The 18,481-nt window shown below is 35.1% G+C and overlaps 1 protein-coding gene across 2 annotated transcripts in view; it reads right to left on the bottom strand.

Moving 5' to 3' along the window:
- Window positions 1-18,481, bottom strand: part of ZRANB3 (zinc finger RANBP2-type containing 3) — a 212,900-nt gene that overhangs the window by 133,914 nt on the left and 60,505 nt on the right. For both annotated transcript variants that reach the window (XM_069473214.1, XM_069473223.1), the window contains exon 2: window positions 2,804-2,822. In XM_069473214.1, the coding sequence (XP_069329315.1) occupies window positions 2,804-2,822 (19 nt within the window). The remainder of the gene's footprint in view (window positions 1-2,803; window positions 2,823-18,481) is intronic.

Here is an 18,481-nt window from a genome sequence, read left to right as displayed (position 1 = left end):
ATAAAATATAATAGTGCAACATCCTGACTACAGATTGTGGTCTGAATTCCATTTTTTATGGAATACAAGTTCACAAAAGTTTCCGTATATTCACTACAAGGCCCTTGAAACAAAACTTAATTGAGTTAAACAAAGAGAAGGAAAAAAAAAGAAGTAATTAAAACAGGTTAAGCTAGGTTTGCAAAGTTCATTTTATTAAAAGTTGCAGCTTTGTTATCCCAAATATAGCTCTATAATTTAGATATACAATGATCACACAATTAAACAGAACTTAAATCATCATTGCAATTTTAAGTTAATGACTATCTTATATACAGTAGATCGGTTATATAGTTCTACAAAGATTGAATATATTAGAAAAAGATAATAGCGAAAAAATAATAAAAGACAGGGGAGTAATATCAGTGAAGAAAGTCATTTGTTTTTAAAGCTAGGGAGAAAAGATCACAGCAGACAGCTAAATTACACAATACTCCAAGTGGGTATTTAAGCGTTTAAAAAAAAGTAGGTTCAATAACACAGATGTAAAATTGCTCTCCTAAGGCTTTTAGCTATTTGATGAGTCAAACAGTCATCACATCAAAATATATTTTTTAATTTAAAAATCAAAAAGTGGTTGACCTTCAAGTTATAAATTGTACTTCCTTCTCTGACTTCACAACCATTTTGTGATAAGAGTAAGAGAAGGAGAACAGTATTAGGAAATAGAATGAAGGTCAAATCAGAGTTCATATAATTTACATATATACAAGTTCTTTTTACGTCCACACTTTTAATTTACTAACTTTCATCCACATCAGTTCAGTAAGATTCTACAAAAATAGCATTTCAACTCTACTACTAAAGAGAATATTAGTGGTTGTGAGCTGTGATCTTAGACTTGTATGTCCTTCTGTTTACTTCTATTGTCTGTTTTTTGTATTCATATGTAAAGTTGAGGATTGTTTTTCTTAATTAACATTATTAAGGATTTAACATCATAAACCCTGTGAAGTCAACTAGGTATAAATGAATGAGTCTTCAAAATGCTGGTGAAAAGAGAGAAGTAATTATGGAGGACACAAAAGTAGAAGTTTTTTTTAAGTATTGAGAAAATATTAGATATTTAAAATATATTAAAATTAAAAAATAAGAATGTTTTGAAATAAGATGATAAATTATTCAACATGTCAAAAGTACTATGTAATTATAAATAATAAGAGATTGGCATAATGAAAAGACTCATGGTGGCTAAGGGTTCATCATGAACTTTACACACTCATTAACTGAGAAGATAGGAGTTTGTAGGAGAACATAAGAGTTATGAAGGGTTAAGGTGCTAAACAAATGTTTATCTCAATCCATGGATGATTCCATAGATTTAAAACCCATTCAAATCTCTACCACATCAGAGTGAGGACACAGGTACCAATGGTGTACTAAGGCTGCTAAGACTTTCCCCAAGACTTATTGTGGAGATAATAAAGGATGGTGTTACCTTTTATAATATATTTTCTGTGGACATAAAACTGGTCTGTTTTAAAAAAATTTTTTATACACATAAATATATCACATATATATTCTACACATATATGTAACAGAAAATGGTTATGTCTTGTTTTATAGTTTTGAAGAATGAATTCATATTTCCATCTGGTGAAAACATATTCAGAGACTAAAATCATAAGCCTCTTTCAGTCATTTTGGACTCTCAAATTAGTTAATTTATGAAGAGCCTTTTAGAACTCATCCTGTTCTACAGGATAAATTAGTATTAATTGTTTTCCAAATGTCTATATCTTGTTTCTCCAATAATATTGCTGAAGTTCTTCATAGGCAATGACTATGTTTCTAACTATAACATCTAGTCTAAATCAATGCCTATTGAATGAACAGTCAAAAGTAAAAACTTAGGTAATGATAAATCAGCATGAACTGAGAAATCCTATATCAACATTTTTATATAGCATTCATTAATTTGTATAGCATTCATTAATACTCTATTCATTTTTTCCCTAAAAAGGAGACTGTGGAGATAAGAGATTGGGAGGAGTCTGAATGTAACTAAAACTAAAAGACAATTAATTGGGAGGTTGTTTTTTAATGGAAATTACACATTTACTTTTTAAAAATTCAGTTTCCATTTCCTTCATTTCTAATATATTTTGAAAATATGTATTTTTTAATATGCTTTGCTGTTATTCTTAAAGCCAACATGAAAAACAGCAACATTTCTCAAACTGCTATTAAAAATTATTTATTGATCTGTATTACTCTGAGAATGTATGTAAAGAGTATCATAGTTCATGTAACAAGAGCTTCCATTTCAATGAAAAAACATGATTATGGATATATATATATGTACATGCCACTTAAATGTATCAAATTACTTAGTGATAATGAAATACCATTTTACCACTATGTTTCATACTCATAGAAAACAATTAATGATAACCTTTAGTGCAAAATCTTTAAAGTTTAGCTTTTAAGCAAGTAGTATTATGACAGGTAAAAAAAAGAGTTCAGCTTTTTGGAGGGCTACATTTCAAAGCACACTCCTGCATCCTAGGCAACAATATAAAATTTTGGATCACTAACGTTAATATTAACATATGTTCCAGATGCATGTTTTGCAAACACACATACACACATACTCGTTCTCATTCTCTCTCCGCCTCTCTTACCACCCCCACCTCTCTCTCTCCCTCTCCCCACATATAAACATATAGTCATATGGAAAGACAGAGAGTGCATGGAAAATAATAGACACTAAAAACAAGTTGTGTAATTTTATAAAAGACATAAATAACATGAAAACACTTACTTCATCAGCCACCATACACCTGGAAAAAATAAAAACAAAACCAAATTAATTTCTTAATTATCAAAGTGAACCATTTTAAAACTTCTGATTAAGTAGCTTGTCACAAAATAGTTTACAAATGCTAAAGTACTAAGCCAGAGAGAGGTATTTATAAGTGTGCATGAGAACATGGGCCAGTGCTGATTTTATACGACTCTCCAGATGCCAAAGGCATATGGCTATGTGGGAGTGTTAGAGCTTCAGCTTCCCACGGCCTACCCATGAAGATAGTTATAATGACCCTTCAAAGATGTGAGCAAAATGGCAAGTGATTGTACCAATAACTTCCGTCCTCATCCTTAAACCATAAGATTGGTCTTCCCTAGAAATCAGAAGAATGTTGCATTAAAATGCAAGAAAATAAGTGTCAATCACATATTAGCATAACTTAAACATATAACTATATATCCTATAGTATATATACTAAGCCTATTTTCAAGCTAAGTTTTGATTTCTATTATTTTGCTAAACTTTCTCTTCTCTATTTTTTCCGATTAAGATATAGAAGTAAATTCTATCTAATGAAAATTTAGACTAGGGGCCATAAACTGAGGTCCTAAGTAGGATAAAAAGCAAAAAGCAAAGGGAAAGACTAGCAGGCATGGTCAGGATCACCAGGGTCCTGCTGAGACAGCAAGTACATTATGGAGAAAACTAATCTCTTAACTGAGAAGATTTCCAGGCAATCCAAAAAAGTACTAGAATACTATAAAAATTGGCAAGGAATAAAGTCTTTATTTCTATTTTATTCTTTGCTTTATTCTCAATGGTCTTGACATTATACAATTTTATAAGATTTCTTTTTAAATAAAATATAGATTAAAATTTTGGGTAAATATATTATTAAGGAATACGTTACAGGTAAAATTGAATTTAGCTCTAAAAAAGAAAAAAGATGCAGCTTACATAATTAATACCTTTACAGAAAAAATAAAATACAAATACTTTAATTGAAACTTAAAACATGTAAGAGTAAAAAATTTATTACATTCTTTGTAAAACTAGATGAGAAAGTAGAAAACCAAAAAGCAATACTTGGAAAAACATGACTTTTTTCCAGGAAGATTCATGTATATACCTACTTTTTCATTTTAAAATCCAAGTCAAATTTGGTAACAATGTCACTTGAAGTGTGCATTATTTATTGAGGATCTACTATGTACCTGGTACTGTTCTAGGTGCTGGGGATGTAACAATAAATTAAAAAGTCCTTTCCTTATGTTGAAGTCCTGTATTTATTTAAAAAAAGAAAAGAAAAGAAAAGTCCTTTCCTCATGGAGAATAACTGGAAGAAGATGACAAATAAACAAATAAATATTTGATTCAAGTGGTGGTAAGTGCTATTAAAAACTAAAACAGGGTAAGGCAGAATAGGGAATGTAGGGGAGGGAAGGAACTGTTTTATTATTTATTTTTATTATTATTATTTTTTTAGAGTGGTTAGGTGGTTGCCTCTCTGATAAGGCAATTTGAACAGGTTTGAGCAAGACACATTTAATGGGGAAGGGAATCATGAGGAAATCTGGAGTTAGAGTATTTTCAACAAAAAGATTAGTAAGTGCAAAGGCCCTAAGGTAAGATGGTTATTAGGCAGCTAGGGAAGAGCAAGGAAACTAATGTGGCTGAAGTGCAGTAAGCAGGGGAAGTGGTAGAAAATAAGGCTGGAAAGCAGCTGGGGCCCTGATCACAGAGTCTTATAAGTAATGGCATGAAGTTTAGATTTTCTTAAAATCCTTTGATGGTAAGCAATGCTTTATCTTTTGAAAAGATGACTCTAGCTTATAGAGAATTAACTGTAGAAGGCAAGAGCAGAAGCATGGAGAGCTTCAGGAAGTCACTGCAGTAGACCAGAAGAGAAGCAATAATATACGGATGGGTGGGAGAGACGGAGATAGTGAGAAGTAGTCAGTTTAGGGCACACTTTCAAAGTAGAGCCAGTAATATTTGCTGATCAAGTGGGATATGGATACAAAAGTACATGTAAAAGAGAAAAAAAGTCAAGAATGACTCTTAAGGTGTTGGCTTAAAAAACTATATGTGAAAAATAATGGTGATACCATTTACAGAGATGGGACAGAATGGAAGAGGAACAGCTTTGGATGACAATCAAAAGTTCACTTTCAACATGTAACTACTGTGATATCTATTAGATATCCAAGTCAGATTGTTGTAGGCCACTGAATATGTGAGTCAGAGGGGTAGTAGGGATTGGAGATGTAATAAATTTGAGAGGCATTAGAATGTAAACGGCGTTAAAATGAGTGCAGATTCAGGGTATTCTGAAACACGGCAACCTGACTGTGGCTTATTCCTCTCTATGCCCAAATCCAAGTTCCTTAACTTTCTAAAGTTAAGCAACTTCTGAGACCTGCAAACTACTGTATAAGACTTAAGCTTCTCCTGGGGTACCTTCAGAACAAATTGATATGCTGCATTGCCCTGTGGGTGGCTAATGATTGAAAAAGAATGTCAGAGCCCTGGACAAAAACTGAGGGCTGCAGATTACTGAATAGCTTGGTTTTCAGGTTATCTTGAAGACCCCACGAGTAAGATCAACTTTGATCCCTCTGAATATGCTGGATTTTCCTAACATGAAGCAGTTAGGCCTTTCCTACTTTGGAAACTGGGAGAGTTCTATAAAAGATCAGAAAGCATTAGGCTTCCTTTAGGCATCTCCAGTGAGATTGACTGTCCTTAAACTTTAGGCACTAGGGCTGTTCCAACCTCTTGGATTCCTGCTGTTAAGAATAGTTTAGTAACCAGGCCTGAATTCCAATGAGCCATCAGGGAAAAATAACTGACCATGTAAGAGGCCCCAACATTTGAAAGGAGAGAATGAGTGAATAATCAGAGCACATATCCGGTGAAAGAGAAGGGCTAAAAAAGAAAGACAAATACCTGCACAAAAACTGCAAGAACAAGTAAGTAAATCCTGATTCCACCCCCCCACACAGAATTCCTAAAGCTTAAAACTATAATATTCAAACCAAAACGAGTAGATGGATTTTTTTAAAAAAGATGATTATTGACAGCTAAATAAGTAGACTGGAGAATGCAGTGCAAGGATTATCTCAAAGCACAGAACAGAATGCTAAATAAATGGAAACAGTGAAGGAAGAGAAAAATCAGACTTGAAGGACAGACCCAGAAGACCCAATATGTGGAAAATAGGTGTTCACAAGGAGAACAGGCACCATATGGATAAGAAGTAACAATTAGGTCAATAATAAAGGAAAATTTCTCTTGGTTGAAGAATTACCTCTGGTGGATAAGTGAAAAGTGAAACCAAGTTTCAGGCTGGATTGAAAAGAAAAGGCAAATATCTGCTCATACACTTGTAAAATTCATTTATCTTAAGGATAAAGAAAAAAATCTCGTAAGTATCCAGACAGAAAGAACAATTAACCATAAAGGGAAAAATAGAACTGGTATTGGCATCAGCACTAGAAACTAGAACGCAATGGAAGAGGATCTAGACTACTTGAAAGGAAAGCAGAAGTCTTGAATCTTAACCCAGCTGAGATACCCCTTATTTGTAAGGGATGACAAAAAGATATCTGAGGCTAACCAAGATCATATTAAAACATTCAAGCAAACCATCTGAGGAAAAATACCTGAGCAAATAACTAAACAATAAACATATCTTAACACAGATTCAAGATAGGAGAAGATGAAAAGGGAATCTGGTAAGCAATGAAGTGAGAATTTAATGGATGATGTGTATTCTAAATAAGGACTCTAGAAACAGAAGGGACACAATCTGAAAATCTGAATGTGCAAAACTGAAGGGAGGTAAGGAGAGGGGAAGCTGAAAGTATTCTAAAGCAAAATATCAAATAGATGGTATTCAGTCAGAAGACTAGATGAGATCTAGGGAGGAAGGGTACAGAGAGAAGGGAGGAGGAAAAGCAGAGCTGTTTGATGGGTATAGAGTTTCAGTTTTGCAAGATGAAAAAGCTGTAAAAATCTGTTCCATAACAAGGTGCACACACTACTATACTATACAGTTAAAATGGTTAAAACGGTAAATTTTACATTATGTGTTTTTTATCACAATGGAAAAAATGTATAAAGAAGAGGGAGCCATAGACGGAGCCCCGCAGTACTCCAAAATGAGAGGTCACAAAGAGGAGAAGGATCCAGCAAGGGATAATGAGAAGGAATGTCCAGTTATGTAGATAGATACCAGAAGAACATAGTGCCCTAGAAACCAAGTAAATACAACTTTCAAAAAGGAAGGAATAAACAACTGTAGCAAATGCTGCTGAGAAGTCTAATAAAACGAGTGAGTACAGGTCACTGTCTCAGGAAGTTACCCCATGAGGGAGCAAAGAAACATGAGAATAGCTGGCAGGAATATTAGGGTCAAAAGAAGATTTTTTTTAAAGATATAGATAACCCAATAAGGATCTTATTGACTCTGTAAGTGTGACATCTGGCAGTCAGAAAAAACCTGAATCAAGCACTTTGGAATCAATTCAAGATAATGAATAAAAATGAGAAAGAAGCTATGAGAAAGAAGGTGATAATAGAAATAGAAATGAACGGGGTTCTCAAGTGTAAATTGTAGACAGGGATGGGGGAATTTTTCATGGCCAGAACCTTGGGAAACGGTCTCCTTTAGAAAACAAAGGAAGGAAATAAAAGTATTCAAGGAGGAGAATAAAGTTTTGAGTTTAAGAAGCCCAGGTGAAAGACATTCACCACAGAATTAAATGGGTTGACAGTGGCAAATGCCACAAAAAGAGCTAAATGGCTACCATACTAAGTAATTAGCAGGTCATTTGTAAGCACCATGCAAAAGTGGTTAAGGAGACTGTGGATAGTGAAAAATGAAGGCAACAGATATAAAGTAGTCAGAAAGAAATTTTGGTAGCAAAGAAAAGATTAAAAATAGGACAGTAGCTATAGAATTTGTTGGAAACCTAAAGAGTGAGAAAGGAGTCAACAGGGAGAAGGAAAGTAAGAAAGATGATTGATGGGCCGGGCACAGTGGCTCATACCTGTAATCCCTAGCACTCTGGGAGGCTGAGGTGGGAGGGTCGCTCAAGGTCAGGAGTTTGAGATCAGCCTGAGCAAGAGTGAGACCCCATCTCTACTAAAAATAGAAAGAAACGATCTGGACAGCTAAAAATATTTAGAAAAAATTAGCCAGGCATGGTGGCACATGCCTGTAGTCCCCGGTACTCGGGAGGCTGAGGCAGGAGGATTGCTTGAGCCCAGGAGTTTGAGGTTGCTGTGAGCTAAGCTGATGCCATGGCACTCTAGCCCAGGCAACAGAGCGAGACTCTGTCTCAAAAAAAAAAAAAAAAGGAAAGATGACTGATGGAGACCTAAAAGAGCTACTATTATATAATTCAAAAAGGGAAAATATGGCTAATAAAATTTCTCACATTATAAAAATTTTATACCATGTTTGATTAAAACTGAAGTCTACTCTATCATGGGAGAACTGCCCATAATCACAGCTATCCATGGAAATAAAAATAGCTTTTCCCCCATTGGAAAATGGCAAATAGGATTCAAGTTATAGGGACTTTAACCTAAAGCTAAAAAGAAAACTTCCTTCATTAAAGACTATCCACTGTATTTGCCAAATCTGGTGTGATGTGCCAACAGCTCTATAATTCTATCTGAATTTTACAAGCAGCTCTGTTTTCCATAGTTACAAAAAACAAATAATATTCTTTGTTCCAAATTCATTGCTAATTGCTTGAATTGTAACTTATCCAGCTTGGCTGCAGACATCAAAAAGCAACTTTCCATTTCACTGAGTTGTTTCCAAAACCTTGGGGCTCCTTACATTAATCTTCCACTTACAATATGAATACATACTCCAGTGTCTGCAGCATCCATATCGTGGGATGCATATGCTCGGTGTTTGCTATTTTTAGTCCAAATTCTGATACAGATAGAAAATAGAAAACTGAACAGCATTACACCTTTCCGAGAATCATTTTACACACCAGTTAAATTTCTATTCAAAGACCCAGAGAACTGAACAGTTGTATCTAACCTGAAGCTTTTAATTTTTTTACATCAAAAAACCACCTTTTCTACAATTAACACCATATCTCTTTTGAATAAATCATATTTGTAAAAAGAAAACAGAACTCTCCAAGAGAATATTTTGATTACACTGAGAATTTAATGAGGTGCACAGATATATGACAGGCCCTCTTATTCTACGTGGAATCTTAAGTACAGGATTCAGGACATTATTTACAAAAACAGGATGTGTTTAATCAATTACCATGCATGCTATAGCCTCAGAAGTAGGCTATTACCTCTAGAAGAATAGTGGCCTTTTGGACACTCATATGTAATCTGTCCATAAGTGGGAATCAGTCACAACCTATTGTTTAATATGGTATATTTGACCAATGCTAACTTAATGTTAATTTAATAAGCTTTACCCACTCCCCCTACAGACCAAGCTACAGAGATCCTGGGTTCAGTGAACCAAGTTACAATATTCTTTCCAGCCACAGTATTCTTTCCCCATAACTATAAAAGCTCAACATGATAAAATGACCTTTATTTTTCAGTTTTAATTTAATTTTTGAATTGTTGGTATATTCATATGTCCACAATTCAAGAGGTACAAAAGTATAAAGTCTCTCTCCAATACCTATTCCTCAAGGGTATAGATATTGGCCACTCTGAAGGCAAAAGTTACCAATTTCTTGTGTAGCCTTCTATAAATATTCTCTATAAGAATAAGTTATTTTATTTACATATATAGTGAAAGTTGTCAGAATCAAAATGGAGTCACATGTATTGAAAACTCTGACAAACAGAGTTAGGGAAGGCCATGAAGGAAGGGTTCTCATGCACAAATGCCTGATAACAAGAACTATCACAAAAGAGTGCAAAAACCACAACCTTACACAAAGACCATCCAACCTTACATAAAAAAAAAACATTTCTGGGAGCACATCTGCCCAGCAACTGCCTGTCCAAACTTGGACTGTCATCATCCTTGTTATTGATCCTTGTGGCCAAGGATAATTATCTCAAAACAATTTCTCATTTAGGACTTGCATATGTGTGTAATTCTCCTTATTTTTCCATTAAAAACCTTTGTCTTCCTTTACTTCCCTGAATACACACATAGTTTACTATGGTACACATATTCCCATTACACTGCCTATTCCTGAATAAACATCACTTTCTTTTAGAGTCTTCCTCTCTGTTAATTTAGGTTCTCTCTCTCTCTCTCTCTCTCTCTCTCTGTGTGTGTGTGTGTGTGTGTGACAAATAATGATTTATACCTTTCCTAATCTTGGGTCAAACCCAAAATGTACACAAAAGGTACACAAATAGTATTATAACATCATGAAAATTAAAAAGGAAAAAACTTTGGTTGAAAATGAGAAAAAAAGAACCTTTGTTTTCACTGCTTTGGCAAATGGCAAGTATTAATATATACAGTTATGAAATCTCCAGCCTTAACTCTTATCTAGCTCAGCCTCATTGTAATGTCTCAGATAGAATGACCACTTCCTGGAAAATCTCACCTGGGCCTCTCAGCTGCTCCTGATTCTCCTCCAAGCTTTTTCCACTGCCTCTTTTCCTTGTACCTCCTCCTCTGCCCACCCTCTTTGGTGTTTAATCTTTAGTTATTTTCACTTCTTGTTCCACCTAAATTCCTAAGCTATCTTCCATTCCTATAGTTTTAAAGACCACCCACATACAAGTCCTAAATCTATCTGTGTGTTAGGCTGTTAGTGTATGCTTCAGATCCACACTGAAAACCTCCTTTTAAGCATTTTCTCCCGAATATTCTAAAGTTATTATACATACAATGCATGTTGATATTTGAAACTAAAGCTGGTTAAGCCTTAGATTAAAAAAAAAAATCTCGGCCGGGCGTGGTGGCTCATGCCTATAATCCTGGCACTCTGGGAGGCCGAGGTAGGTGGATCATTTTAGCTCAGGAGTTCGAGTTCGAGACCAGCCTGAGCAAGAGCAAGACCCCGTCTCTACTAAAAATAGAAAGAAATTGTATGGACATCTAAAATATATATAGAAAAATTAGCCGGGCATGGTGGCGCATGCCTGTAGTCCCAGCTACTCGGGAGGCTGAGGCAGGAGGATTGCTGGAGCCCAGGAGTTTGAAGTTGCTGTGAGCTAGGCTGATGCCACGGCACTCTAGCCCAGGCAACAAAGTGAGACTCTGTCTCAAAAAAAAAAAATTAAATAAATAAAAATCTCTAAAGGGATTAAACAATTGGTTTGAGATTGTGATTCTTACTCTCAGATAAGAAATTTGTTTAAAATGAAAACTACAAAACAATAATAGTGTAGTTGTCTCTTGGTATACACAGGGTTCCATGACCCCCACGAATACCAAACTCTGCAGAAGCTCAAGTATCTGTTATAAAATGGCACAGTATTTGCATATAACCAAGGTACAATCTCCTATATACTTTAAATCATCTGTAGATTACTTATAATACAATGTAAATGCTATGTAAATAGTTGTTACACTACATTTTTACTTGTATTATTTTTTATTGTTTATAGTAGTAGTATTATATTTTTAAAAAATATTTTTGGTCTGTAGTTGGTTGAATCTTGTGGATATGGAGGGTTGACTGTATTTACTTTGGCTGCATATCAAATCAGTCTGTTGCATTTCTGTAAAGGCTTAAAGCATTGCTCTTATTTGCAAGCACATAATTGTAAATATCCTAGATCTCTATACCCAATTTCTTAGTCTCATCTGTTAAATAACTAAGCCAAGTAAACTGAGCTGTAATCAAATAAGGTAAGTACTTTGTAAATGCAACAGTACCCTAAAACCTTTATTGTTGTTACGATGGTGATATTAACTTCTGTTCAATATAAACCAAATAACTATGTTCACTGTCACAAATAAATATTAGCAGTGGACATAGGGGAACTACAGAGGATGGTAGTTTCAAATGTAACAGTTATAAACTGAAAGAAATGTGATCGACTTTAAAAACTGATCTTATAAACACTATTTCCATTAGGATGCAGTACCATAACAGAAACCCAACTCAAAATGGCTTAATCACTAAAGAGAATTATTATAATATATCATATAATACATAACAAGAGTAGGATGGTTCCAGGGTTGGTTAATTCAGCAGCCTTCTCATGTCATCTTTCTACTCTGCCATCTTTAGCAGCTCAAGACATCATATCCTTTCCCACCGATGGTTAGAAGCACATGGAAGGTATTCTCAAAGAATTCTAGAGTCTGTTTCCAGGGACGGAAGAGGAGAAAGGACTTAGGTAAAGCAACCCACATCTGCTACATATGTTATAACTTTGAAAAACAAGTTAAAATAACATTTAGTGTTTTGTTTTGTTTTAGCTCTTTTTATCCATTATGAAGGATCAGTCATATCCAGGAAAAACACAAAAGCCTGTAATAATGTCAAGGGACATAAAAGATACGGAGTAATACAAATAAATCCTTTCTGTATACCAAAAACCTAATGAATTTTTTAAAAAGAATTGCTTGTTCTACTCATAAGCATTAAAAAAAATTAAACTAGTCTCTAATGCTTGATAATATCTTGAAAATATTATGCTTCATTAGTCTGACTCCATTAGCACAAAATTGTCCTATAACTTTTACAAATAAAGAACAAAACAGGAAATCGTCTCTGTATCTTACTAGATGGTTAGGAAAAAAGGTGTATGTCAGCCATTTTGAGAGAATTATTATTTTCAGTATGTATAATAATTCCCACTGAGTCATTATTTTACATATTAGCTTTTACACAATTATTTATTCTTATTTATAAAACTGCAGGTCAAAAAAGTTGATTATGCCTGCAGCAACTAGTAGAGAATTTTTAGGGCTTAATTAGTGACATTTGCTAGAATATCTTGGAGTTCTAAACAAAAATATAGTTTATATAAAAAGCAACAAAGAATTAAGTCAGGTTTGTTTGATCTAGTCTATAATGATTTCATAGGTAGTAAACATGATTTACAGTATTGAAATTACTTCATTAATAAAGATACGAACATAATTGATACTTAACTGTTGATAGAGATATGGAGGAATAAATCAAATAGTTTTACTACAAACTGAGCACTTCTCTTAGAATATAACAGGACACCTTGCTCGGTGTGGTGGCTCACGCCTGTCATCCTAGCACTCTGGGAGGCCAAGGTGGGAGGATCATTTGAGGTCAGGAGTTCGAGACCAGCCTGATCAAGAGCGAGACCCCATCTCTGCTAAAAAATAGGAAGAAATTAGCTGGATAACTAAAAAACATATATATAGAAAAAATTATCCAGGCATGGTGGCTCATGCCTGTAGTCCTGGCTACTTGGGAGGCTGAGGCAGAAGGATTGCTTGAGCCCAGGAGTTTGAGGTTGCTGTGAGCTAGGCTGATGCCACGGCACTCTGGCCTGGGCAACAGAGCGAGACTCTGTCTCAAAAAAAAAAAGAATATAATAGGACACCAGCTTTTTCTTTACTAATCAGGCTTTTTACTTTGGTTTTTGGATTTATTGAATTATATGTTAAGAAAACCTAAGCATTTTGGTTATAGACCATCTTGTGGAAACATGGGGATCAATGAGGGAAAGTCTATATAAAAAATTGTTTTCAATTTCAATAAACACAAAGTACACATTATTTATTTAGTCATTTACCAAACATACTTTTGAGCATCAAGCACAGTGCTAAGCACTTAGTTGATCAAGAGATAATCATAGGAACAAATAAGTGTACCAAATGTTACTGATGTTATGGTAGAAGTTTGTTTAGAGGCAGAAGAATAGAGTAGTCATTTTATCCAGATGTGCAATAAAGGTTACAATGGGAAAGACGTATTGAACCATTAAAATATTGGCTGGATTCAAGGTTAATGCATCACCTTAGAGCAGGTCCTCATAAGGAATAATCATCAAACTCACTTCAAAGGAAAATACTCTCCAAAGGCCTCCCTGTTTGTTTAAAATGTTTTTATTATGCTAAATATGTACAAACCAAAATGAGGTAAAAATTCCATAAACATATAGCATTTCTAAAATATTTTTATTAATAAAATGAGAACACATTTACAAAATTAAATGAGCCACAAAATAAAAATAGTTCAATTTAACAATATTAATTTAATATGATAGATGATGTTATTTTGCAGAAACTAAATTGATGCCATTGAGTTTTATCTCCAAAAGAAACAGCTGTGTCTATTTAATATTTAAACTTATCCATATCCTGTATTTACTTTTTTTGTTTGTTTGTTTTTTTGGACACAGGGTCTCACTCTGTTGCCTAGGCTAGAGCACAGTGGTGTCATAATAGCTCACTGCAACCTCAAATTCCTGGGCTCAAGTGATCCTCCTGGCTCAGTCTCCAAAATAGCTGCAACTACAGGAGCATGACCAGCTAATTTTTCTATTTTCTGGAGAGTCAGGATCTCGCTGTGTTGCTCAGGCTGGTCTAGAACCCCTGGCCTCAAGCAAGCCTTAGCCTCCCAAATGCTAGGATTACAGGTGTGAGCCATTACACCCAACCCATATCCTGTATTTGCTTTTGTGATGATTGGGAATTGAGTTTAGCTATACATAGTAATGGCTAAAACTTACATGACTATTTTCCCCTCTCATTAACAGGAGGTTTAAAGGAAGATGTCCACAAGCAGCCGCCAAGAACGTCAGAGTCATACCTGTGCAATCTTCTTGTCCTTTCCTGCTTGGTAGATCACAAGATAGCTGTTACAGTTCCAGGTTTGGCATCACTGTTTGATGCACGAAGAAAGGAAGAGGACAAAAGGACATGTGCCAACCGAGTCAAAACTATTTTAATAATCTTTCCCAGAATCACCACCTAGTGATTTCTACTAAGGCCTCATTGGCCGCACTTTGTCATATAACCACCCTTAGTTGATAGGAAGATTGGAAAAGGAGTGTTTTAACTAGTCACATAGACCTCCACATCCACAGGGTGTGTTAGTTGTGGGAAAGGGGAGAAGGGATTTGGGGAAAGCAACAGCAAGTTCTGCCACAGCTTCCAAGGCCAATTTTAATGAGGGTGATTTGGAAGCACTACAGCCACGTCTATCACATAAAGATCAAGTCAGCTCTGAGGTGTTATTGGAATCTGTATGAAATAAGTGTCTAACTATGTTTGTAATCAAGAAGAGAAAAAGTCTTCATTTCATATTTACTATCATAGTTACCAATCATGCAGGTTTAAAGTTTAAAAGCTAAAAAAAAAAATCAGTTCCCTTATGTGTATGATGTTCTGCATGCATGCACCCATACATGCCAGGTGATGTCTTAATTATTCTGCTTTTCTCTAGTCCAACTCAGCATTCCACAATAAAAAGTATTTAGTGTGGGTGTATGGGGAGGGAATTCTAGTGCAATCCTAAATGCAAAAGGGACTACCAAATATACATATGCCTGATTTTAAAGTAGTTGTCCAGATGACCCAGAATATACTGACAGTAATATTTTTTGGATTTTAGTCTAAATGAAGGCCCAACACTTAATAATTAACTAAGAGAATTCTGAGTCCCTTAAAACAAGAGTTTGCAAATTACTCTTATTTTCATAAGAGTTTTTTCACAAATTATTTTCATAAAGTTTTACTGAACACAACCCTGTTCATTCATTTACATATTGTCTATGACTGCTTTAGTGGTACAAGAATAGAGCTGACAGAGACTGTATAGCCTATAAAGCCCCAAATATTTACCACCTGAAAAGTTTGCCAACCCCTGCCTTAGAATACATTCATGAACCACCTTTTAAGAATTAATAACCTGAAAAAAGTTTCTAATACAGTGCCAAAGGTTCTGACTTTGGTTTGGTAAATAAAACCTATTAAGATTGTATGAAGAAACAAAATGTGGATTTATCAGAAGAGTGAACACATATAGCCCATATCAATAAGATCTAATTTAACAGGAAAAAATTTGAAGTCCAATGCTTGGGTAGAAAAACTGAATTATTTTAAGATCAAAACTGAGAAAAATGCAAAATATTTATGAAAAAACAAATCAGATCTCACACATGGAAAGAGCTATGATGCCACAGAGATCACCAGTTAGAGAAAAGGTGGTCTCAAATTGATAGAATCTTGTGTTTTACTCCCCATGGCCAAATGCCAAGATCTTTCTCTTTCAAAAGCATGTTATCAGCATTCTTTACAAATAGCACTCAAACTACAACTCAATTATAAGTGAACAACATAGAATATTAAGCAATGTAATATTTTTATTATAACATTTTTACCACCATCATCTTGTGACTTAAAATATTTAAAGAAAATAGGCTGTCTAACCTTGTATGTCTCTCTTCTAAGAATATAAATTGCATGTCTATAAAAAAACTGATGTAAAAATTGAGGTGTAATAGTCAACAAACTCCAGTTTGTATATGCGCATCCTCATTCTTTCTTGGGAACAGCTTAGTAAATAAGTTTTACTCTAAACCTTGAGTCTGTGATCTTATTTCCTACAACATGGTTCATATTTTTAAAACGTGTGAATTTTAGTTAATGGCATATTTAATATGTTACCTGTTGAATGTACACTTAAAAAACCAATGGTATCTAAGTTGTTTTTTAAAAACACTGTATTTCTGATCTACATGCACTTATGCTTATAAATTCATAGATCTCTAGAAAGATACTTAAGAAAATGAATCCAGAGGTTGCTTCTAGGAAGGGGATCTGGGAGACTAGGAGACCAGGTGACAGGGTGAAGAGAAACGTTTCACTGTATACTCTTTCGTGCCTTTTTAGTGTTGGTCCATGTACACGTATTACCATTCAAGTAAATAAATGAAAAATATCTTTTAAAACCCTTATCTTCTCCAGAATCATCTTCAAACCTAGGTATAGTTCATTTTCAAATCACACTGTCACCAAAGTCACACTTTGAACATGAAACAACCAACGAATGCACCAAACCAAAGACTCAGCAAGTATACCCAACACAACGTGATTAGGTTCACAATCACTTTAGGGGAAATACTTTAATCAGTTAGATAGGTATATGAAAGTCAGCCCTTTTACATAAAAATCCAAGGAGAAATTATCAGTAAAATAAGTGACAAAAGAAAAGGTTTTTTGTTTTTTAAGAAGGGGGGTGAGAAGAGTATGGGCAAAAGGATGCAATGAAATCAATAGCACAGTGCTTGATACCCTTAATAGTGGAAAACAAGAGTCAGAAACTCAAAGATGAAATTAAGAATAGGTATGTAAATGTGGAGGGCAAATGGACATATTCTTAATGCTGCAGTTGTCCAAAGATATCAAATGCATATACGTGCAAGATGAGGTGGAAAAGCCACTTCTGCTACATATCCACACAATGACACTAAGTATATATGTTTTCTCTACGTAGATTTTTTGGGGGGAAAAGTAAGAGAAAGGGTTACATGGTAACTTCAGTGTCACTCTTGATCTAGGGCTGCAAAGCAGCAGAATATTATATCATCTTGAAAGCACAGCAAGCAAGACATTTCAAGAGTATAGCAGAGGACAGGTATGGGAAGCCTACTATAACCCTCACATGTAATCACAGTATCACAGTTACTGATGGAGACAATGGTTACTTTTAGCATCCTCCCTCCCCTCAAAATGACTTAAATTAGAACTGATCTTGGCTGAAGAAATTTAAAAAGATTTCTGGTTAAAGAGAAGTTTGAAGGAGGAAGAGAATAACATGAGCATGTTCAAAGGCCATCTTTAACTAGAAATTTTTCTTATTTCTTTAACAGAGTATACCCATCCTAAGTAACAATAAAGACATTTTCTTTAAAAGATATAAACCCACAACTCTGGGAAGCCGAGGTGGGCAGATCGTTTGAGCTCAGGAGTTCAAGACCAGCCTGAGCAAGAGCAAGACCCCGTCTCTACTAAAAATAGAAAGAAATTATACGGACAACTAAAAATATATATAGAAAAAATTAGCTGGGCATGGTGGCGCATGCCTGTAGTCCTAGCTACTGGGGAGGCTGAGGCAGGAGGATCGCTTGAGCCCAGGAGTTTGAGGTTGCTGTGAGCTAGGTTGGGGCCATGGCACTCTAGCCCGGGAAACAGAGTGAGACTCTCTCAACAACAACAACAACAAAAAAAGGTATAAACCCACAAGGCCAGAAGGAGAAGATGGCAAGTAAATTCTAGAAGGTGGGAAGGAAATGAACAACTGAAAAGTGTGTTATTAGATGTGATAAGGGAAACCCTACTTCATTAGGGGATAAACCTGAAAAGCAACCTGATTAGCACTGATTAACCCCCAAAGGACTTAGAAAATGGCAGAAAAAAGGTACTTCTACAAGTGGGGTAAAAATGGGAAAAAAATAGGATGATTGGTTAAAAGTTTAGGTAACAATGAGACTCCCAGATCCCCTACTTGATACAAAGTCCTCTCACACCCTACAAGTCCGAGTTTTCCCTCCAGAGAGGGTTAAAACTGAGTGTATTAGTTTCCAAGGGCTGCCACAACAAAGCACCACAAACTGAGTAGCTTAAAACAAAATAAATTTATCTTCTCACAGTTCTGAAGGCTAGAAGTCTGAAATCAAGGTGTTAGCAGGGTTGGTTCTTCCTGGAGGTTCTGAGGAGAATCTGTTCCATGCCTCTTTCCTAGCTTCTGGTGGATGCCGGGAATACTTGGAGTTCCTTGG

The sequence above is a fragment of the Eulemur rufifrons genome, chromosome 1, assembly GCF_041146395.1.
Source record: "Eulemur rufifrons isolate Redbay chromosome 1, OSU_ERuf_1, whole genome shotgun sequence".
NCBI lineage: Eukaryota > Metazoa > Chordata > Mammalia > Primates > Lemuridae > Eulemur > Eulemur rufifrons.
Note: the sequence above shows the minus strand (reverse complement) of the source record. Positions and strands in the feature narration are given on the sequence as shown.